This window comes from Micromys minutus, assembly GCF_963924665.1.
Source record: "Micromys minutus genome assembly, chromosome: 4".
NCBI classification, from domain to species: domain Eukaryota; kingdom Metazoa; phylum Chordata; class Mammalia; order Rodentia; family Muridae; genus Micromys; species Micromys minutus.
The window spans coordinates 77396351-77419905 of record NC_137973.1 but is presented as its reverse complement, the minus strand read 5'-3'; the positions used below and the strand labels follow the sequence as shown (position 1 = coordinate 77419905).

General features: G+C 44.4%; 1 protein-coding gene and 1 pseudogene across 2 annotated transcripts in view; one reads left to right on the top strand and one right to left on the bottom strand.

The window, feature by feature from the left end:
* The window catches only part of LOC308419908 (uricase), a gene marked incomplete at both ends in the record, with an annotated part of 76649 nt that extends 57737 nt beyond the window's left edge, over window positions 1–18912 (bottom strand). Inside the window, one exon of the mRNA XM_080915792.1 lies at window positions 18862–18912. Coding sequence (XP_080771918.1) covers window positions 18862–18912 — 51 coding nt within the window. The remainder of the gene's footprint in view (window positions 1–18861) is intronic.
* On the top strand, window positions 6881–7325 carry LOC308419578 (small ribosomal subunit protein eS12-like; annotated as a pseudogene). The gene has a single exon. The product of its transcript is annotated as a small ribosomal subunit protein eS12-like (transcript).
* Window positions 18913–23555: the final 4643 nt, after the last annotated feature.

The following is a 23555-nucleotide window of genomic DNA, read 5'->3' as shown; positions in this document are numbered from 1 at the left end:
ACATCCTATCATGCGCTTCATACATCCTATCATGCACTTACATATATCCTATCATGCACTGACATACATCCTATCATGCACTTACATACATCCTATCATGCATTGTACCGTGCATTACAATGGGAGCACCACTTTTTAAATTCAATGTAACATGTTTTGTACTTATTTTATTTCCCACTCCCTGACCTGAACGTGTTCTTTACCATCCAAGCCAGCTGCCCCCACAAAACCCAAGAGGGAATGTTGGTCCGGGAGGGAGAGACAGGAAGCTGCTTCGGCTCTCACAGCCTCTGGGACCTCATTATTGATGACTTAACAACCCATTACACACTTAGTGAGTAAGGCCTTGCTATATAAAGACTGTATTGCAGCATCTGCTGTTGGTAATTTAGTGGCAACTGATTGCTGAGAAACCCACTAGAGGCTCCTGCTGATGTCTGAATGCAGCCCACTTGTTTCTGAAAAGGTGATTCAATCTGTATTTCGGTGCCGGGCACACAACCCTCTGCATCTGGACTTTGGACAGATAGATTAAGAGAGAGGGCTCAGATGAGAGTACGTTCCCATTGTGTCTTGCAAAGTCAGAGCCGTTGTTTTTCAGGGTTTAGAACTCTGAGTCCCTGAGAAATAGGTCTGTCTTGTCTGTATAAGACCTTAGAGCGTAAGGAAGGGCTCCAGGTACAAAGTCAACAGCCCTGCTGTTTCCATGGCTGCCAGCCTGGACCCGTGTTGGACATGTGTTCCGCCTGGTCCTGCCTCCCTTGGGAGTGCCCATGATCATGTGAGCAGCCCAGGGAGGTAGTATTTTCATGTGCAGGAAGTAAACAACAAATTCTAACTATGGCATGATCTGTCTCTAGGATAGCTGGTTCCTCGAGACCAAGAAAAGTAGCTCAGGAAACAGCCAGTTTTGGTAGGGGCAAAATGAATTCCACTCAAATGACAGAAAAGCAACGGGAGCAAAGCACTGAACTTGGTGAGTCACGTAGCCCAGTGCCCAGCAGCTCAGGACCATCTGTAGATAAGGGCTTAATCAGAGCTTCCTGGTGACTCAACTTTACACGTCTTTGAGGAGGAGGTCTGGGAACCAGGAACAGGCTGGTCCATGCTCTATGACTCGATGGATTTCCCCCATATCCAGGAAGTTGGCTCGTATCTAAATCTTAGCCCCTTCCTGATCCAGGTGGGCAGGAAGGCCTGAGTTCTTTTGGGTCATACCTGGGGGTGGGGGAACCCACCAAACTGGACAGGCTGTTCCCGTGCCTGTGTAGCTTGGGGGTATTTAGAATCACTCATTCCGCAGGTGTACACAAAATGAAGAAGTCGGGGCACACTGACAGCAGCAAAGAGGTAACAAATGTCGGGGTGGGGACACAGAGCTCCTAAGTGCTGCTAACTGGAGCCATTTAGCTCTGGCCTGCAACCCTGCATGTGCACCTAGACACTCTGAGGGCACGGCTGGATTATTGCTCTGCAAGATGATGGATGTCCAAAGTGAGTTATGAAGAAAAGGTCAAATTGTGTTCAGAACATTCTGCTTATGAAGGGCAAAGTACTAGATAAAGCATCTTAGAGAAATTACTCTCTCTCCAAAGTAAAAATCTTAGATTGGCAAGTTTAGATTGCATTATTCTGGCTCTCAATATCATCTCTACTTAAAATATGAGATTTTTTTCAGGTTACAATATTAAAAACATCATCTAAAGATAATTGTTTTTTTCTCTTATGCGCTTTCTGATGTTCAAGCATGTAGTCATACATAAGTTATGCACATATACATATATATTTGTGTGTTGTTTTCTGTGTATCTGTGTATATGTGTGTGTGTGTGCCTGTATATATGTCTGTGTATCACATGTATGAATTGGATCCTCTGGAACTGAAGTTAACGTTAGTTGTGAGCTGTGTGGGTGCTGAGAACTGAACCCAGGGCCTCTACAAAAACATCAAGTTCTCTTCACTGATGAGTCCTCTCTCTAGCATAAAAATGTGTTATATGATGTGTATACATGTTATGTGATGTATATGTTTGTGTGTGTGTGTATATATATGTATGTATCTGTCTATGTGTGGTGTGTGTCGCATATATGCATGTGTGGTGTATATGTGTGGTATGTATACATGTGTGTGGTATGTGTGGTATGTTTGTATGTGGTGTGTGTGTGTGTGGTATGTACACATGTGTGTGGTATGTGTCGTATGTTTGTATGTGGTGTGTGTATGTGTGGCATGTATGCATGTGTGGTGTGTGTGTGTGGTATGTATATATGTGTGTGGTATGTGTGGTATGTTTGTATGTGGTGTGTGTGTGTGTGGTATGTATACATGTGTGTGGTATGTGTGGTATGTTTGTATGTGGTGTGTGTGTGGTATGTATACATGTGTGTGGTATGTGTGGTATGTTTGTATGTGGTGTGTGTGTGTGTGTGTGTGGTATGTATATATGTGTGTGGTATGTGTGGTATGTTTGTATGTGGTGTGTGTGTGGTATGTATACATGTATGTGGTATGTGTGGTATGTTTGTATGTGGTGTGTGTGAGGATATGGTATGTGTGTCCATGTGGTTTTTGTATTTTAATCAAATGTCACTACTGCTTAAGTTACTCTCCTCACTCCTCCTGTAGCTCCCTCTACACTAGATCTGTTCTCCACCATACAAACCCGTGAAATCTTCCCATCCTGAAGTTAAAGCCCAGCCTGAGTTCACCAACACTAACTTATACCTTCCCTTCCCTCCACAACCACTCCGGAAATGCTCTTGGTCGTGGCCACCAAGTCTTGTCTTGCTAACACCCTGAGCATTTGAAAGAGCAAGCCCTAGTTCTCGCTTTGCTCACTGCCCTGGACTTTGCCCATCTTGAGCCACCCTCTCTGTGCTGTGGCTTTGCTGGTCTCTCTCCTATCACCATCTTATTCCAACTTGTCCCTTCTTCCATCTGAACTCAAGTCATTTCGCTCAGTGTTCTGCCCAGGGTCTCATCTCATTAGGGACACTGTCCCTGAACAACCTAATCCACTGCTGATTGCTCTGGCGACCACCATATCCATACTTCTGTGAGACTTTGTCCAAGTCTGATGCCAAGACTGTCCAGAGACACATGGGAATGTGTGTAGCATCCTATCTGGGGAAAAACCCAATACATCCAATGATGTAACTTTGGGGACGTGAGTACCTTCTCATTTTCTTCCTTCCTCTGTTCTTGCAGTCACCTCTGCCCCCAGTTCCTTCTCCTCTATGGTATTTCCCATGTGAAGTTAAAGGACCAGGAAGATGACGCCAGCTCTGTGTCCTGAAGTATTCACGGGGCTGAGAGTCTTGCTCTACACTGAGCACTTGGTACTTATGCAATCATCTCAAGACTGGGAGGAGCTGGAACCACTCTCTCCCCTTCTGTGAGGGGGTAAAGACTGAGACAGGGTGGGACCTTGCCTAAATGCTCATAACTGGCAAGCAGGGAGCCCAGATTCCATTGTTGGTTGAGCCCCGGTTCTCATCCAGGGTACTTCTCTCTCTTTTCCCTTCTTTCCTTTTACTGGATATTTTTTATTTACATTTCAAATGTTATCCCCTTTTGTGTTTTCTGCTCCACAACCCCCCTAACCCATTCTCCTTCTCCCTGCTTCTATGAGGGCGTGTCCCCTCCCACCTCACCACCCTGGCATTCCCCTACACTGGTGTGTTGAGCCTTGACAGGACCAAGGGCCTCTCTTCCCACTGATGCCCAACAAGGCCATCCTCCGCTACATGTGCATCCGGAGCCATGGGTCCCTTTTGGTTGGTGGTTTAGTCCCTGGGAGCTCTGGGAGCTCTGGTTAGTTAATATTGTTGTTCTTCCTTTGGGGTTGCAAACCCCTTCAGCTCCTTCAGTTCTTTCTCCAACTCCTTCCTTGGGGTTCCTGTGTTCAGACCAATGGTTGGCTGCGAGCATCCACCTCTGTATTTCTCAGGCTCTGGCAGAGCAGCCTACTCCTCAGTGCCTGTCAGCTTTGGTCTAGTCCAAGAACGGGTTTCCAGAAACAGGTCTTTCTCTGAGCATAAGCGCTCTGCAGAGATTTTCCAGGGATGATATGAAAATACTCAGAAGCAGGCCAGGAGCTTGATGGGAGACTGTTTTAGCTTACTCGGTGACAGGCTTGTCCCTGGGCTCTGGTCTGAACCGCAACCGTTTGTGAGGTAAGAGGTTACGTAGGATTAGCAGTGTATCCGTGACAGCAGTGAAGATGAGCCACACAGAAGCTACACTCACTGCTTGACTGCGTTAGCACCTTGGCAGAACCTACGAGTTAACTGACAAGATCTAATTCCACTCTTATGGGTTAGCAGCCAAACCTGACCCATTTGTGCTCTTTAAATCTGTGGGTTGTGATGGTGATGATGGTGGTGGTGATGATGGTGATGATGGTGGTGGTGATGATGATGATGATGATGGTGGTGGTGATGATGGTGATGATGATGATGACAACTTCAAATTAAACCCTCTACTATCATTTAGAAACACAAAAAGATTTACTATGGGAAAAAAGCCATTTGTTTCAGAGCTTTGTCGAAGAAGATGGATGGTTTCTGAGTTCTAAACTAGATTTCCTTTTCCCTTGAAATGCTCATACGATTTCCGACAACGTGTCCAATCAGACGTGTTATTGAAGAAGAATGGGTATGCATTTCTTTATGAAAATGTGCTTATGAAATAAGTGACATAAATTTCTCTGAATCAAATAATAATTTTAGGAAGAAAAGTTTTTTTTTTAAATCTTTAACATTTCTGCCTGAGATCTGTTACTATTCCCAGCGAGAGAATGGAGGGATTATTCTAAAAGTATAATCCTTTGAAGAAGAATTATCTTCATTTAGGTTCCTCTGCATTATTGGTTTGTGTCTGGATGTATGCAGATATGTTCGTTAGGTAGATAGAAACATATCTGCATAGCTATGCATGTATACACGTGAGCATATGCACTGAAGCACAGCCTACATGCCCAGACATTAATGAACCAAGCTAGGTCTCTTGCATGAGCTGCTATGTATGATTCGTAGAACATATGCTGGCTTGATTCTCAAATCCATTGTGTCTCTTCCTCCTTATAAAACACCGAGTGTAGAAAGAATTATACAGAGCAGAAATGTTTTCTGCAAACTCAAAGTAGAATCCAGGTAAGAGAGAGCCTCTCCACCCGTTCTCACTCGGCTGCCCACGGCCCTCTAGACAGGATCCTTCCAGCTGCCTCTGAGGACATCATGTCCCCATTTCTGTCTCCTTGAATCAATTCGCTCAAACAAAAGGTCATTGCAGACGGCAACCCAGTCTGGCTGATTTGACCATTTGAAAGAAAATGAGCAAATCAGAGTCTTTGTTTCTATGTGAGGGGGATGCTGACCCGCGCTACCACCCCAGCCCCCATTACCGCTTTTAACAACCTCACAGGCTTGAATAAAACACCCACATCCCCCACTTTCACCCCACCGCCCACGCCACCCCCTGCTACTCCCAATCAGAAAGCGACTGGATAGAACAGAGAAACAACAAAAAGACAGCCAAGGGCCCCTTCCTACGGAAACACGCCTCAATTATACTAGCAAAAATAGCTATTTTAAAAAATAGCAACCATGAGGGGGAAAAATGTATCGATTTTTTTTTCATTATTTTTTTCTCCTGTTGCTAGGATGTAGTCATTATTAAGGGAGACTTGTTGCCTAGGTGAAACATTTCCCCAGAGTAAAGGAGCAGTGCGCCCCCTGCTGACCAGAAACACAGGCTGTTGGACTTGATTTCTGGGTGTTTTTATGGGTTTTCTTTTGCCTCCTCCACCCCCAAGTTTAAAACAAAACAGATGAGGCGGTTAGACACTTTGATCAGACAGCTTTGAATTTCACCTGCAAAATTATATTCCTGGGATTTCAGAAATGCACATAAAAGAATCTAGAGAGCCTCCCCCACCCCCATATGATGAGCCATGAAGGAAATGTGTCAGGGCCCAGGCCTTCCGCTGCTTGTGACTTTCTTTACCTCTTAGTTTTTTAACTGGCGGTGAGCTTAAGGTGGCTCTGGACCTACTGGTTTTAGTTATTTGGCCATCAGAACGTGTGAGAAAACCCAAGGCAAGAAAGTACTCATATTGCTAATGGATAATTTTTGATGATCACTTAATACTCATAATAAGAGAGAGAACTCCATAGAAATGTTGGTTTCTTTCTCCCTGGGAATAATTGATTTCTGACATTAAAACCAAGGAGGGGCAGAAGTGGGCCCATTACAATACGATGGACAAGTAAACACACCTCACTACACTTTGCTCAGGAGGTACCTAATGGAGCCTGACTCCATAGCCAGGCTGAAGAATTATTAATATATTAATCTGTGCATCTGAGGTAAAAATCATGGAATTGGTTTAATCGGCCAAAGAGAGGGTGTGGGAAAAGAAAAGAGCTGAGCCAGATGGACATTTGGGGTACCCTACCAATGCTGTTTAACACTATGTTAATGAGAACCGAGTCAGAGCACACAAAGACTCATGAGGACAGCTAGGAGAGATTATCGGAAGACAAGAAAATCTCGCAAGAACAGTGGGCAGTGTCAAAGGCAAAAGGAAAGTCAAGAAAGATGAGCCCCAGTGACCTCAAGAAAGTCTCAGTAGAAATCCAACTTTAGTATGAGCTTAAATGATAAACAAGGAAGTCGAGACAGTAAGTAAAATAAAATAAAATATTGTAGTGAGGTGAAGAAAGAAACCAGATAGCACACAGGCAGAAGGCACAGAAGCTAAGTCTCCTAAGATTAGCAGGCTAGAGACTGAAGGTTGATAAGGAAGGTTAATTTCCCCCTGTCCCTTTTAAGAGGCTTGGGTGTGCTCAGAATTCAGCATCACCCACAATGCACCGCCATGGCCGAGGAGGGAATGGACCTCAACACTGCACTACTAGAGGAGCTGAAGACCTCCCTCATCCACGATGGCCTAGCAGGTGGCATCCGCGAAGCTGCCAAAGCCTTAGACCAGCCCCAAGCCTAAGTCTGTGTTCTTGCTTCCAACTGTGATGAGCCCCTGCATGTCAAGCTGGTGGAGGTGCTAAATAGTCAAGGTCGATAACAACAAGAAACCAGGGGGGAGGCGGGGTCTCTGTAAAATCGGTCGAGGGGGGGAGCCACGGAAAATGGTTGGTTGCAGTTGCACAGTGGTTAAGGACCATGGCAAAAAATCTCAATCCTAGAATGTCATCAAGGAGTACTTTGAATGCAAAAAATTAATTTTAAAAACGGTTTACAATTTAAAAAAAAAGAAGAAGGAAGAGACAATGAGCAGGGAAAGAGCTGAGGGAACACCTGATTGATCTGTCCGAGTTCAAGATAATGCGAAGAGAGGGCAACGTCAACGATCAAGCGTGCAGGTCTAGTCCTGGGAAAGAGGAAGCGTGCATTTTCTTCGGGCCCACAGGAAGCTAGGAAAGAAGCACCAGGGTGCTGAAGGGACCTGGTGAGTTAGGAATGGCCGCGCTGAGAAGAGAGCATCAGAGCCTGGCTACGTCCCCACGCCAAAGCAGCGCCTCAGCTATAGATTGAAATAGCCGAGGGAAGGGAAGGAAACCAGCCTGTTATAAACGTAGAAGTCATGGGGTGAAAAACACACATGTAACTGGTCCAGCTTTTCTATGCTCGCCCTTGATCCTGAGGTTCCTGGAGGTTTGTACTTATTAATAAATGCCTAGGCCTTACGCTAGGCTTATTCCCCTACTGGCTCTTAACTTATATTAACCCATTTATATTACTCTATCTGCCACGTGGATGGTTAGTTACCTCTCCTCCGTTTCATATGTCCAACTTCCTCCCAGTCTGGGTGGGGAATCTCCCGCACCTGACTCTTTCCCAGAGTTGTCTCTCTGCCCGGAAGTCCCACTGAACTCTCCTGCCTTTTGCTATAGGCCATAGACTTTTTAGTTTAGTCAGTCAGAAGGTGCCTTAGGCAGGCAAGAAAGGACGGAGACACATCTTCACACAGCGTACAAAAATATTACTCCAACACACAAGTCAGTGGGAGAGTTAGCTGGGGGAAGGGGTCAAGGTTGGAAGCCGGGGTCTAGACGGGCTTTGAGAATCTATCATCTTGGGAAGAGAGCCTTTCCCGGTGTCGACTGTGCTCGGAATAATGGCCTGGTGTCCAAGTCTTCATGGGATGAAGAAACATGGCTAGGTTCTAAGGGTAAGGGACCAGCATAGACTCAAAGCTTTCCACCCTCCCGTAGCTCTCTGTGAAGCAATTGGCACACGGTCCCTCATTTAACTCCCTGTTCACTTGTTGCCACAATGGAAAAGTTAGTGTTACCCACAGTCACAGAGTGTGAAACACACACACACACACACACACACACACACACACTGTAAATGCTCCCCTGGCTGTGGCTCCAGCTCAGGCTTTAAACTTGTCTCTCAGCAGTTTAATTTCCAAGCACATTTCAGGCACTTAAAGCAAGCGAGAGAGAGAGAGAGAGAGAGAGAGAGAGAGAGAGAGAGAGAGAGAGAGAGAGAGAGAGAGAGGGAGGGAGGGAGGGAGGGAGGGAGGGAGGGAGGGAGGGAGAGAGAGGGAGAGAGAGAGAAGGAGAAGAAGAAGAAGAAGAAGAAGAAGAAGAAGAAGAAGAAGAAGAAGAAGAAGAAGAAGAAGAAAAGAGAAAGAGAAAGTAAGAAAGGTAAACAGAAAGATAAAGAAAAAAAGGCAGAAAGATCTGGAAAATTCAGACCTTTCACTATACCCTATGGGTGTGGCCACTGCCTCCCTAGTGGGTAAGGTCTAGTTTGATGGCCAAATATTTGGTCTCTTCCTTCAAAACACGGAGGATCACTTCAATCACCCCTCCCTCTTCCTCAACTGTTTACTGTAAGGTTTTATTTTTAAGTCTGAGCTACACTAAGTCCTACAACACCTTGGTTACGTTCTGTCTGCCCTACTTTGTCTTATGGGCCAGGTGAAGAAAACAATCTCCCCTTCTCTCTGCCGCCTACTTCAGGGAACTGCCACAGCTGCCACCATCCTGACCAGTCTCCCACCCCATCTTCCCACCCCCACAGTGGTAAAACAGTTCAGCTTGCTCTCAGAACAGAAACAGACAGGCAAGGACCTCCAGCTGGGCCTCTCCTGTGGACCGTGAAGTGGACGGTGAAAGTGAGGGAGAAGCGTCCAGTCAGTCACTGGGAAGAAGAACATGCTTGCAAGTCTCCATTGTGCATTCAAGGTCCTACAGTGTTTAATATCGTCGTGGAAGGAAACACTTGTGCTGCATAGGCCTTTTCAATACTTTCCAGAACCTAATCGATCAAACCTAGTCTTATGACACTGTGGCTAAGCTCTGCCAAGCCTATGACTTCCAGGTTTTTGTGCTTCAGCCTACGAATGGTCGGGAGGAAGGTAAATAAAGTCTCAAGTTTATGAGAGCAGAGGTTAGACACCCCCACCCCCACATTCCCACATGTGTTTCCCCTGTACCCCACCCTCTTCAACCCACACTCCACACCTGGACCCGGCCTCCCAAGGGTCAGGAAAAGGCACAAAATGGAACAGCTGGTAACCTAGTCTTGCAAATCTGGCAATCCTGGGATCTGCGATTCCGTGGCCTTCTAGGGAAAGAGCCAGGTGAGGTTTGGAAGACTGTGAAAACCCTGGGGCTCTACACCCAACACACTCTGCAATCACCCGTTCTACAAACGGAGCCCCCACGTACAAACCATGCTTATTAGCAAAAGAAGACAGCTAAGCCCTATGATTCTTTCTAAGTCATTCTTTCAAAGTTACTATAGATGTGTTTAGTCCAGCAACTGCTAAAGGTGGAACACTATAGTACTTTTGGTTCAACAAGACCCCAAAGCATCAATTTATTTAAAAATCTGTTGTATAAAACTACAGGTACCCCCAGAAAGCTCTGAATACAATTCACAGACCTTACAAAGCCTAAAAAGAAGGAAGACGAAAATAGGGATGCCTTAGTCCTTCTTAGAAGGAAGAACAAAACACTGGAGGAAATACAAGATCAAATAGAGGAACAGGGATTGAAGAAAAAATCATTCAGAGGCTGCCTTACCCGGGATCTACCCCATATGCGGCCACCAAACCCAAGCACTATTGCTGATGCCAAGAAGTACTTTACTGGCAGGAAGCAGATGAAGATGCCTCCTCAGGGGCTCTGTCAGAGTCATACTGATACAGCTGAGCATGCTTGCGGCTAACTATCAGACTGAACACAGGGACCTCAAAGAAGGTGCTAAAGAAAGGACTGAAGGAGTTGAAAGAAGTTGCAATCTCATGGGAAGAACAACATTATCAACCAACCAAACCCTCCACAACTCCCATAGACTAAAACACCAACCATCGAGCACACATTAGAGAGACCTATGGCTCCATTTGCATATGTAGCTGAAGATAGCAGTGTCTGGCATTAGTGTGAGAAGAGGCCTTTGGTCCAGGGAGGGCATGTTTTCCCAATGTAGGGGAAGCCAAGGCAATGGGGCAGAGAAGGTGAGTAGGAGGAAGTGCACCTTTGTGAAGGCAAATGGAGGAGAAGGGGGATGGAAGTGAGGGGAAGGGGATAACATTTCAAATGTAAATACAGCGAGTATCTAATTTTTAAAAAGAACTAGAAAGAGTAAAAACAAAAGAAGACTACAGGTGGAGAAAGGAAGGAATCTGGGAGAAAGATGTTCAGAGTTTCCCCCAGAAGGATAAAGGGCCCAACTAGTGAGAGGACCACAGAGAATTCAAGGAATGATGTGCGGGATGGAGGTCTATGAGCCCACAGGGTAAAGGGCCACACACAGAGCTATGGAGCCAGCTGATACTGACTGGAAAGCCAGCTAGGGCAAGTCTGAGGTGGTTTTGGTATCTCAGAAGCATACTTAATGCCAGAGGAAAAAATCTTTCCTAGAGCTTACAGAGAAGTCTCTCCAAACTTTGAGCATTGCATTTGTGTTAAACAAGCTTGGATAATTGTAGGGTAAAAATAGCTGTTAAAGAACTCTGGGAACATAAGGGAAGGATAAAAGAAGAGAGACTCAGCATCCTTCTATATATGCAAGGCGAATAAAGCCATACCCAAATCCATGGTCAAAATTAAGAAGATGGCGCTAGGATTCGGTTTCCCTGAGACCAAGGATAAAGCGATTTGGTAACTCACTAGACCATTTATCGGCTGTTTTCTATCTCACTGCAGTATGAACAAACTAAGCCATGGGATCACCGAAGGTTGTCCTTAGCACGGGCAATGATGGGGCCTTTGGGAGGCGAAGGGCAGGTTGTCCCCAGCTCCCTTTGGTAGGGCATCTTCAGCATCATCCCAGACTTTCAATCTTGAGTTAGGATGTATTTGTGGAAGGGTTCTGTAAGGCTCTCTGCAAACCTAAAAATACAGCAAGCCTCTTACCAACAGTCTGCTGGCCAGCTTTCGGGAGAAACACCCTTCTGCTTTCCTAATCATTAGTTACAGCATCCAGTGTGACCACAGTGTGTTGTCTTCAGAGTCACCCTAGGAAAATACCAGCAGTGTGACATTTAAGACTCTCCAGGGGAGTAGGACAGGTGTGGAAGCTGGGTTTCCCTGTACATGAAAGAAAAAAATCATGGAGGCTTTATTGTCATTTGTTTGCTTGCTTGTCTGTTTGTTTCTCATTCAAAGCTCTTCTGGGATGAACTCTTGTGAGCCTAGGTTGACACTCATGGGTCGGCTAGTGTCTCAGCAAACAAACAATCCATACATGTTCTTAATATCTTAGCATAAAATTTACATCTTTGTGAAGTATCGTTTCCTTCTGGAGTAATTAATTATTAAAAATGATTTTTTATTTAGAAAATAAGATCAGATTTGGGAATAGAAAATCAAACAGGAATGTAATTAATATTTTCTATTGGTAAAAAAGTGATAAATCTGTTTAATGTTGAAAAGTTATTTTCTGCATGAACCACCATGGTTTTTACAATGATAAATCATTATTAACAAGAAAAATTAATCATGACAAGTCTTTTTATATATTAGTAGCTCATAATGGCATGTATAGTCTAAAACAGATAATAAGGTTATTATAAAATAAAAATCCAACCTTCTAGCTAACAAGTCTTTCTTCAATTCTATTCTTAACACGGGAGCTGATTTAAAAAAAATCCAGAATGTTTCAGATTTTTGATCCAATCTATTCAATATTTAAATATCAAGTCTTTGAGCAGGGGAGATGGCTTCATGAATAAAGTACTTGCCACCTAATCTGGAGGACTAAGTGCGGGAGATGGGGGGGCAGCCCACATGAATACCAGGGGCCACCTGTAATCTCAGCATGCAGAGAGTTTACTGTGAACTGGCTAGCTAGTTAGCCTAGCTGAATTTGCAAATTGGCAAGCTCTGGGTTCAAGCTCTGAGAGAATAGGACTCAAGGACAATACCTGAAGTCTACCTCTGACTTCCACATGTACACACACAAGCATGCCAGACACCTGTAAAGTAAAATAAAAATAAATAAAAAAAAAAAAAAAAAAAAAAAAAAAAAACCCTTGCAAAGACACAAAGTCTCTAAGACACTGCCTGGTCTTAGTCCTTAAGATTCTACTCAAGATGAGCTGGCTTTCCTCTTGCTCATCATAACTAAAATCTTGACATCCTCAGGGAGGCCTTCCCTGCTGAGCTGACCAGCACTGCATGATTAGTTCCCACTTTGAAGACACCCAGCCCTTTTCTCTGATTCCTTCCCTCTTCTCCTCTGTCCCTCTCTCCCCTCCTCTCCTCTCCTTTTGCTTCTCCTCTCTCTTCTTTCTCCTCTCTCTTCTCCCCTCTCCTCTCTCTTTTCTCCTCCCCACCTCTCCCCTCTCCTCCACTTTCCTCTCTCCTCCCTCCCTCCCTTCCTCCCTTCTTACTCCCATCTCCACCATTTTCCACCATTTGATATAACCTGGATTTTTCTTCACTATCTATCCTGTGTGTCCCACCACACAAGAACAAAAGCTCCACAAGGGCAGGGATGCTTCTTTTTTGTGTTCTGAATTATCTGTGTTTAGCCCTAAAAGAGTGCCTGGCAGTCAGACCACCTTGACTCCCAGGTCCTACCTAGACTACAGAGTGCAAACTTGTCTCCAAACAAAACAGAATTTCTGGCTATAAAGCAGAACAGGGTACTCAGTACTCTGGAGAGGGAGACAGGGGGATAAGGAGAAGGAAGCTACCTTGTCTCAAAAACCATACACTCAGTATGGTGATAAACACTTGGGTCATACAGTGAGTTCAAGGTCATCCTTGGCTAGCTACATAACGATACTGCATCTTAACACAAAACAAACAGAAAGAACAGTGCTTGGCACCTAACAGAAGACTAGAGATACTTGTTGAGTGAGTTCAATGAAGCCAATTAGCACCAATTTGATCAAACAAGAAGTTGAAAAAAGGTGCAACTTAAATCTACCAATCTTTATCTCTCTTGAGCCACTCCTTCCTAAGGTCTGATCCAAGATCTGGCTGATCTGGAGCCTATATTTTCACAGGCTACTGCCAGGAGAGGGGGCAGCAATTTTTAAAGTAAATCCAAGCAGCACCCTACCCGTACATGCATGTCACCTGCTTTGCAATTGTCCCCTTGTTAAAAGAATCTCCTTGGCACTAGATACATAATGAAATGTTACTTTAGACCTGGCAAGATGGCTTAGCTGGAAAAAAAAATAGCTTGTCAAACCTGACAGGCTGAGTTTAATCCTCAGAACATCCCTGGTGGAAGAAGAAACCCCTGAGAGTGACCTCTGACCTTCACACATGCACAATGGTCTGTGCATGCGCATACACATAGAAATAAGTGTAAAGGATAATTTTTCATTTTATTTAAGTTTTATGTTTTCTGCCTGCATGTCTGTCTGTGTACCACCTGTGCACAGTGTCTACAGAGGTCAGAAGAGGATGTCAGATCTCACAGGGAAGAAGTTTCAGACAGTTGTGAGCTGCCATGTGGGTGGGTGTGGGGTATGGAACCCAAGTCCTCTGGGAAAGCAGCCGGTGACCCAGACTTCTGTGTTCTCTCTCCAGCCCAAAGGAATATTTTTTTAAATATGAAAGGGAAACATCTTCAGAGCCATCACCATAGATACAGGACACTGGAGGACAGAGATTGATTGGGTTCAACTCTGCGCAGAACACAGAGGAGGGGGAGGGGGGAGCGAGGGTGGAAAATTACCAAAAGGGATTCGGATAAATTCTGACTAAGCCAGCCAGGCTGGTGGGAGGCCAAGGTGATCAGACACCATTTGCGGTTCAGAGGATGAGGAACCTGACAACATGTCAACCCTGGTTAAATGACACAGAGGAGGGATCTTGCAAAATTGCCTCCAAATCCAGAAGACACAGGGAAGCACTCAGCTGAGCCCAGCAGATGCTGGAGTGTGACTAAGTTTGGCCCGGCAGAATCCCTGTCGCTCTGTGTTGGTCACCTGAACAGACAACGCCAAAGCTCTACTGAAACCAGATGTAACAAGATACCATGTGTGGACAAGAAATCCCAACTGTGTGCTCCTGGCAAAAGAAAACTATTAAAGCGGGGGCTTATGAATGTGCACAGTCCCTTTTGCTTTAGCATACACACTTCTAAACTCCAGGGAATGGGCCATCGAGTGGTGGCCATCACTTCAGTCCACGATGGGTCTTCCAGACACTGTGTCACATTGCTCTCTTTGACACTCTCAGCCATAAATGTGTGACTCCCAAGCTGGGTGCTTACTGGAAGACTGATTTTTTTTTTTTCAGTACTCTGCCAAACTCATGACAAGAGCTGAGAAGAAATGATATTCAGTAAGAGTTACCCCAGAAGTTCTTGCCCATTCCTTTTCTAGGTCCGAGATTCTGAAAGATCTAGGAAAGAGATTTTTGAACATTTTTGTAAAGACGGAGACTCTTAGAAGTAAATCCTATTCCGAAGACCGGCGGGTAAGCAAACAGAAACAGGAACGTGCACGTTGAGGAGGGAGTGGGGACTCCGAGTCTCTGGCTCATCCTCCAGCTGTAGAATCCCTCACTTAGGTCTGTCCAACCCTGAGCGCTGCAGTAAGTGAGCTGAATCCAGTGTCGGACAGGTTTCCAACTTTACTGCTGAGGCACGCCAACGTATCAGGAAGAGGTACACACTAAGCAGGGATGTGGGTCCTTGTAAAATTAATTCTCTACAAGGACTAAACCAGATTTACTCAGATTCCAGTCCTTTATTGTAAAGGGTGATTAAATTTATTTAGGAGGTAGCCCAATGCCTTGTCATTATCTGGGTTCATGCTTAGAGAAAAGACCAAAGGGGTGGTGGACTTTGGGGCTGGGTTTCCAGTCCCTTTTTAGTGGACCCACCACCTTCTGTGTCTATGCAAATCATCCAACCTCCCGCTACTTCGCCTCCTCATCTGTAAAAAGGAGAAGAGGATAGCAATAAAATCTGCTGCAGGGTCGGTCCCGAGGACTGCGAGCCACGGAATATAAAGCAATGAGAGGAACAGAGTGCGGGGCTTATGGAAGAGTCATGGAAAATTCTTTAGCCGTGAGTAGAATGAAAATGTATTTTAACCCTGAAAACTATATTATTGTGAAACATTGGGGACACTTCTTAATTGGGGTGAAATACAACAATGAACCTCTAGTTGTGCATCAGGAGTCTCAGAAAGTACAACCAGCCAGTCTTCCCCTCCGACAGCACCGGCCTCCACAGAGCTTCTACTTAGCTCCACCGACCACTAACCCAGGCAAGAAGCACTCTACCCACCAAACTGTCCTGGAACATAAAGAGCAGAAGCTGCCACATGAGAAAGAAAGACGGGGTAGAAATACCCAGAGCATTCTCTCATAAACCAGGAAAACACGTGTGAGTTTTCATTCATTTACCAAATACCCGTATTGACTAAGGTTTTGGGTCAAAATGAGCCGCTGGTGTTAAATGATACGAACCCCATAACCATCTAAGGTAGGACGATTATCCCTGTCTTACAAACGAGAAAACTGGAGCAGAGGGTAGTTAATCAACTCCCCAGAATGACACAGGTAGCAAATGGTATCTCAAGCATCCCATTGAAGAAAATGACTTTTCACCACAATTGGATGATTCCTTTATGGAGATGAAGAAGAGCGCTGAGGTAAACTATAGGAGGAAGAACCTGCTAGAAGGAAATAGAAGGGGACAAGGAAGCGGTAACAACTGCCACTGTGTGTTGTACACACACTAGATGGTAAGCACTCGCCTGAATACTTTGCATAATTTGTGTCATTGAATTCCCACAATTCTGTGGGATCCTTCCCATCCTTACCAGAATAGTGACTAAGGATGGGAGAGATTAAGCAATCATACTTTAGTAATCAGTACAGAGCTGAGACTCAAAGTCTGCTCTGCCAAGCTCAAAACCCATGCTTCTAACTAGCGCAGACAATGTGAGCACTGAAGAGTTAAGATTGGAGCCGGGCATAGGTAATGGAAGATAGTGAGAACGTTCAAAGAAATAGTAGAGTCAGAAAGAGCTCAGCCTCCGGGAAGAACATGAACTTCTGCCTTCCTAAGCAGGAAGACTGTTTGCGGAGCAGAGACCTAACTAAGGAGGTTCACACCACTTGTCCATCAGAGTCCCCTGTGGAATGTGGACTAGCAACCCCACATTTTGGTTGCTTAAATAGACCTCCCCTGCCCCACTTCCTTCACTAGTTGAACAACAGGCATGACTTGAAAAGCAAAGTCTGAAGGAGATATTGTGAGCACCCTGTTTTTCCCTAAGAGCTTGCTGTCTGTGTTGAACCCCAAATGCAACTAACATGTGACTACGTATGACAACCACCAATTCCAACACAAGATATACAGGGGATATCACAAAAGGGAATTCGGGGGGATGGGGGGAAAGGAGAAAACATCTGCCTTCTCTACATCCTCTGTCTCTCAGTACACCGAAAGGTGACCAAGGCCATGGTTGACAGTAACAATATGACAAGTTATATGACTGAAGTCACTCTTCCAGAAACTAAGTGGTTTGGCTAGATTAAATTAAATTATACTCAGATTTGCCTAATAAATTTCCTGGATAGATGGTAGGGTTTATTCAGATGCTTAGTTTTCTATTGTTCATAAAGTGGGAATGGTCAGCCTATGGTCTCCTACCCAAACAGAGCCTAAGAGCTTGAACACCGTGTCATGGTTCATGCCGAGAGATTTCTTCACTTAACTGACAAAGGGAGGCCGAGGATTTTGACTTACTCTAGATAAAAAGCCGGTTAGATCTGGATCCTTATTTGCAATTGGGAGTGTTTTCCCACTGTTCCAAGGTGCCTTCTCAAGTAGACTAGTTTTAGAAAAGATCACCTGGGATGAACTCTGAGTGAGTTACTAGGGGGGTAGGGAGCTCCAAGTCTAGTCGACCTGAGAAAAGTTACTTGTTGAAGTTCAGTTCTTATAAAATGAAATCCCACAACACTTCAGCTACAACATAAAAGTATCAGGGCTGAGTAACATGTTTTTTATAGCCCTGTATATACTGGCTAAAAGCCTCACACAGAACTTCTGGTCTTTCTCCTGCAGACACAGCACAACTGCTCAGGTGACTCTGAAGCCGGGGCTCCTGACACCACACGAGGAAGGTTGTGCTCGCTCGTGGGGAGAATCCTCTGCCATGTCTGCATTTGTTGTCTACTTGAGTTTTATTCCTGGGGAACAAGAGAGGAGATGTGTGTTCCAAGCTAAGTAAGGGAGGAAGAGGGAGGTAGAGGCTGAGTCTTTGGCCGGAACCTCAGCTTCTTGTCTTGAACACCCATATTTTTACTGCTAGCCCAGAAGAGTGAAAAGAAAGAAGAAAAAAAAAACTGAACTTTAAAAAAGCAGAGCACGAATGAGATTGTGATTGTCACTTCCTGTGAGCTGCGGGTAGAAGCCACCATAACCACCTAGGGCCTGGCTCTGCTGGCAACCTCCAGGCTGAGCTCCGGGGTTCAGTGACTGCCTTCCTGGTCCCTAAAGATTCCTAATTATAGGGAAGAAGACCTTCTTCCCTATAGGCTGTAATTAACATAGGGAAAGCTAATCAATGAAATGAACTCATAGTCTTTATACACCCGAGTTCTTTTTTTTTTTTTTTAACCTTATAACCAAGAGAGAAAAAGAAAACAAATTTGAACAAACCATGTGCTTCCTTGAAGGAAAAAAATATCTAGGACATAAAATAGCTGCCCAGACTATGCACACAAAGATGTAACTAAAGCTTCTAACTCTGGTTTTGCGATGCTCTTTTCCGAGATTTGGACCTCACCACACTCACAAAGTATGCAAGAATGTAAAATGACTCCCGCTACAAATAAATTCATCATGGCAAAAATTTCATGCTCCCATTTGTTCAATCAGCTGGTCATCAACAAATATCCACTACATGGTAGATTTCCTCTGTCTCTACCCAGTGTGAGGAAGCAAACCAATGCCCAGAGCTCAGAGCTGCATTCTGTTTGAGATCTGTCTATTTTCCAATGGCCAGTTTGCATACATGTTGACTGTGCGGTAAATAACAGCCGATGTAACTCATGGGATTCAATCTATGTTATAAAGATGGGCTGTAAGACACATGGAACATAGGGAAGGTGCATGCATGTCACTAACATGTGATTTCATCTTCACTTGCCTTCAAGTTCCCTGTTTATTTTTCAGCCAACCAAGAAGTAAAGGTAATTCCTAGGAAGTATTTTTATCAAGACATAAAGTATAAAGCAGGTTTTAAAAACAAAAGCGAGCCTGCTGCTGCTCACCCTCATTTGTGAAACTTTATACTGAAACACCCTAGATAAACATAGCAAGTATAAGAAAAAGTAAAGGCCACGAAAGTGGCATCACAAAAACCAGAAGAAAAATAAGCCAGTGAAAACTTACCTCAAGGAGCTTTGGAGATAACTCTCTACAGCCTGGCCTTGGGGCTTCCATGTTGGCTGAAGTTCATCTGGAACCAGCACAGCTCTACTAACCTCCAGCCAGGTCTACTGCATCTTTTTAATGCCCTGGGTGGTGCAGCAGGAGAGGGATGGGTCAGGAAAACCCGGGTGTTTCATAACACAGCCAGGTACAGAGCACGTACTTGCCTCTGGGAAATAAAGTTACGAGGGTGAAAGCTTCTGAGGAAAATCAGCTACAGCATCAAGGAATGGTAGCAAAATTGGAAACATAAACATCAAAGCCTAGGTAATTATAAAAGCATGTCTCTAAAAGAAAGGCCATCACTGGACAAAGCCACCTTAGGTGTTTCCCTTATGAGCCAGTTGGATGAGGGAAAGGGGTGGGTTCTTATATCAGGAAGGAAAGAAGGAAAGAAGGAAGGGAGGAATGGAGGGAGGGAGGGAGGAAGAGAAAGAGGAAGGAAAGGGAAGGGAAAGGAAGGAGAAAGGAAGGTAGGAATGAAAGGAGAAAAGGAAGAAGGAAAGAAGAAAGAAAGGAAAGAACAAAAGGAGGAAAGAAATAAGGAAGAAGGGCTGGAGAGATGGCTCAGCGGTTAAGAGCACTGGCTGCTCTTCCAGAGGGCCTGAGTTCAAATCCCAGCAACCACATGGTGGCTCACAACCATCTGTATTGAGATCTGATGCCCTCTTCTGGTGTGTCTGAAGACAGTGACAATGTACAATGGATAAATAAATCTTTAAAAAAAATATTGTTTAAAAAAAATAGAAATAAGGAAGAAAGAAAAGAAGGATGGATGGAAGGAAGGAAGAATGGAGAGAAGGAAGGATGGAAGGAAGAAAGGGAGGAAAGAAGGAGAAAAGGAAGGAAGGATGGAAGGAAGAAAGGAAGGAAGGAAGGGTATGTTAGAAAAAATAACAGATTAGCAGTACTTACAGAGATCATGGTACCTTTGTGTAAGATGAACTTGAGTAGAAGGCAAATCTGTAATAAAGAGAATAAACTAAGCTTTCTTCATGGTCATGCTTAACAAATTAGCATTTAGATGACTTTCAGCTACATTTATATACAAAGGAAAGAGTAAAGGTGAAGAAAACCAGAAAATATTAGCAATGAGGTAAAGGCTTTTTAAAATCCATAGAAAATAAAGTATATACATGAACAAGAACACAAAGTGATCCTAGGAAGTCTGGGACACGAGCTACCTCCATTCTGAAGATGGTAGTAGGAACTGAATTCAAAAATCCAATCCTACCATTAAACATCGTCTCAGGCAGCCCCTAGAAGATAGACAACATCACTTCACAGCAACAAGGCACTAGAAGCAATTTCTTTTTAATTGGAGGAACCCAAGAAATAGCATGCCATTGTCTTGAACCAAATAGCCATTGAATATATTGACAATGTTTGTGACTTGGTAAGATGGCTCTCCTTATACACAGCTGAAAATTTTCTGTATCAAAAAGGTTTGGAGAAGGGGAGAGAGATGGGGTGGCATGCAGGCGTATGAAGACAGCAGGCAAATGTGACATTTTAGCCTCTTGTTGAGTAAATTTAAACCTTTGCTTTTGAATACTTTCAAAATACTTGAAAGATGTTGGTCTCTCCTTCACTCTCATTTCTCTGTGTTGTCTCTGGATTCCTTTGCTGGTTGTTCTCTTTGGTGCCTCTTCCTTTTTGCCTCCATCTTTTGTGGAATTCCAAGTTCTGTAGCAAAGAAAAAAATTATATGAATTGTAGGTCTCCCTACCCTCATGGATCATTGGCCAATAAGGTCCACTGGGGGAAAGAAGCAAAGAAGATGAGGGGGTGGGGGGCTCAAATGTAGTATAACCACATGGGGACCAGCTACAAGGTGGCAGATCAACGTTACATGGGGTGATTCGAGGCTAATTTTGCAGAGACTCAAGATAGAAACATCCAGAACAGGCAAAAATTGTTGGCTGAAAGCTTAGGGGACTAAAATGCCTCATTAACATGGGGAAGCATTCAGGAATCTCAGGCAGTAGCTGAATATGTTCTTATCAGGAAAAAATAAATTGAACCTGAAATCTAATCAGGTAGAGACATGTGTGAGGGCCTACATTTCTCCAAAGTCAGAGAAGAAGAAGCCCCACTAATGAAGGGAGTCATCTATTATTTGCAGAGCCCAGAGGCTATCTAGTCAATGGTAGACTTCAACCTTGAGTAGCAGTGTTTCCTCGTAATGAGTAGGAAAAATGAGTGTGTTCATGTCAGACAGCCCTAGTTCTGTACCCACGTGTCTTGTTTTGTGTCTCTGTTGCTGGGATAAAACACCAATCAAAAGCAACTTGAGGAGGAAAGAATTTATTTGATTATACTTTTACACCATATCCCACCAGTGTGGAAGGTCAGGGTGGAAATTCAAGTGGGGACCTGTAGGCATGACCTGAAGCAGAGCAATAGAGGAATGCTGTCCACTGGCTTGCTTCCCATGGCTTACTCGGCTAGCTTTCTTATATAGCCAATGACCATCCACCCACAGTGAACTGAGCCTACTCACATCAATCAGAAGTCAATCATCAATCAAAAAAATGTCCCCATCGATAGGCCCACAGGCTAACCCAGTGTAGCTTAATTACTCAGTTGAGGTCCTCTTGTCCTAGTTGACTCTAGTTTGTGTCATGTTGACAAAATATTAGTCAGCACAGCACAGTTCTTAACCTAGTGATTATTGTGCTATAGTGTGTGTCTGGGTTGATGACTCAGGAAAGAAATGTCAACATAAAGGAAACTAAGCAGTGTATTAAAACCTTCATGTTTTTCTACCACACCCTGTATCTCCCACCTTCTGGGCTGGGGACAGTCTACAAAACTAGATAGACCAGGAACTTTACATTCTGGAAGTCACAAGGCATGCATAGAAAAGATGTCTATGTGAGCCAGACATAGTGGTCCACACCTTTATTCCCTTCACCCCAGAAGTTGAGCATAAACTTTTCTTAGAGAAAGGTGAGAACTTTTCTTAGAGAAAAGAAAGGGAAAAAGTGGTGGGAGGGTGGGTGAGGCATAGAAAGAAGGGAGGGAGGAAAGAAAAAAGGGAGAAAGGAAATATTACTAAATGCCAACCCCCTTCAGGGACCCAAAAACCAGCAGCCACAAAAGAATGCTGACAGTCTACACCCTAAACGTTCTGGCGATAAGTAAGGCTTCTGAGTAATTACTCATGTTCAAACACAGTGTAATTACTGGGGATTTCTGTGACTACAAAGAGCCGCGTTGGACTTGTAGTTCCGTTTGGTAGAGGGCTCAGCTAACTTGAAGCGCTGCATTCAGTCCTTAATACCACTGAAAATGGGTCAACGTGGTATATGCTGGTAATTCCAGTACTTAGGATATGGAGGTTAGAGGATAAGAAGTTCAGAACCTCCTCAGCTACTTAGACATGAGACAAGCCAGGATTACATGGGGTCCTGCAACTACCACAACAACCCCTCACTATGCACCAATGCCACTACCTCAACAAAAACCTACTATGTACTGAGAAAAGTACTTAACAATAACTATACACCATCCGTTATAAATAAATATAAAAATAAGATAGAAAATACACAAAACAATTGTAAAATTAATACACGACTGAATAGGCAACCTTGCTTTGTTATTAAATGGCAGAACATTTTGAAATGTTCATTTGTTCCTCTCCATTCTTCATGCCCTTTCATTTAGATTCTGTTTGCATCCTGTCTCTCGATTCAAACACATAATTACACATTTACAACCTCTACGTAGCCTTGGGGTGAGAGGAAAATGGAAAACAGCAGAGGGCTATGAGATTTAGAATTTGTATCCTTCTATGGTCATAAAAAAAGCATGGACATTTTATAGAGAGGGCAGGTTTTGATGTCAAAGTGGTATGTTGGTCAACTATAAAGTTAAAAAAACGACTTTCCTATGTAGAGAATCTCTCTGCTCCAACAAGAGGCTGAGGAGACTACCTCCACCAGATTCCTGAACCATCTAAGTAAGAAAGCCTGTTTCCTCCACCCACCTTCCCCGCTCTCTGAGCCCTCTGAGCCAAGACAAGCAGCTCTGAGCAACCTGCCAACCTTGGGGGGGGGGGCTCCATTCTCCTGCTGCCTCTCCACCTCAATCAGACTCCTGACCCATACAGATAAACTGCTATCCCAAGAGTTCCTCCATTTTCCTGCTGCCCCTCCACCCACCTCTATCAGACCAAAGACTTCTGAACCGTACAGGGTAGCTGCCCTTCTCCCATCCATCTATCCTGCTTTGTGTGAGCCCCATTATCCATCCAGTCGGCAACTCCACCTGAACCTGTGACAGATTGGTGTGCCTGCTCCTCCCCCACACCCTACCTGCCTCAAGAAGGTCTGCCATAACACAGGGGAGAGCCACCCTCCAATATATACATCAGCTGGGACCCTCCACAGAGCCCAGCACACATGCCACCTAGCCTGCTCTGCCTGAGCTCCATTGTCTTTCTTGTCTTCACCTTCATGTGAATCAGTGGCAAATCATGCCTGCCCCAGACACCAAAACCAGCCTGTCTTCCAGGAGGTCTGCCCTAACCAGAGACACAGGGACAGAGAGACACAGGGACACAAGGACACTGCGACACGGGAACACAGAGATCTGCTCTAACCATGGACACAGGAGGTCTTGCCTAACCAGAGACAGCACTAACTGTCTCC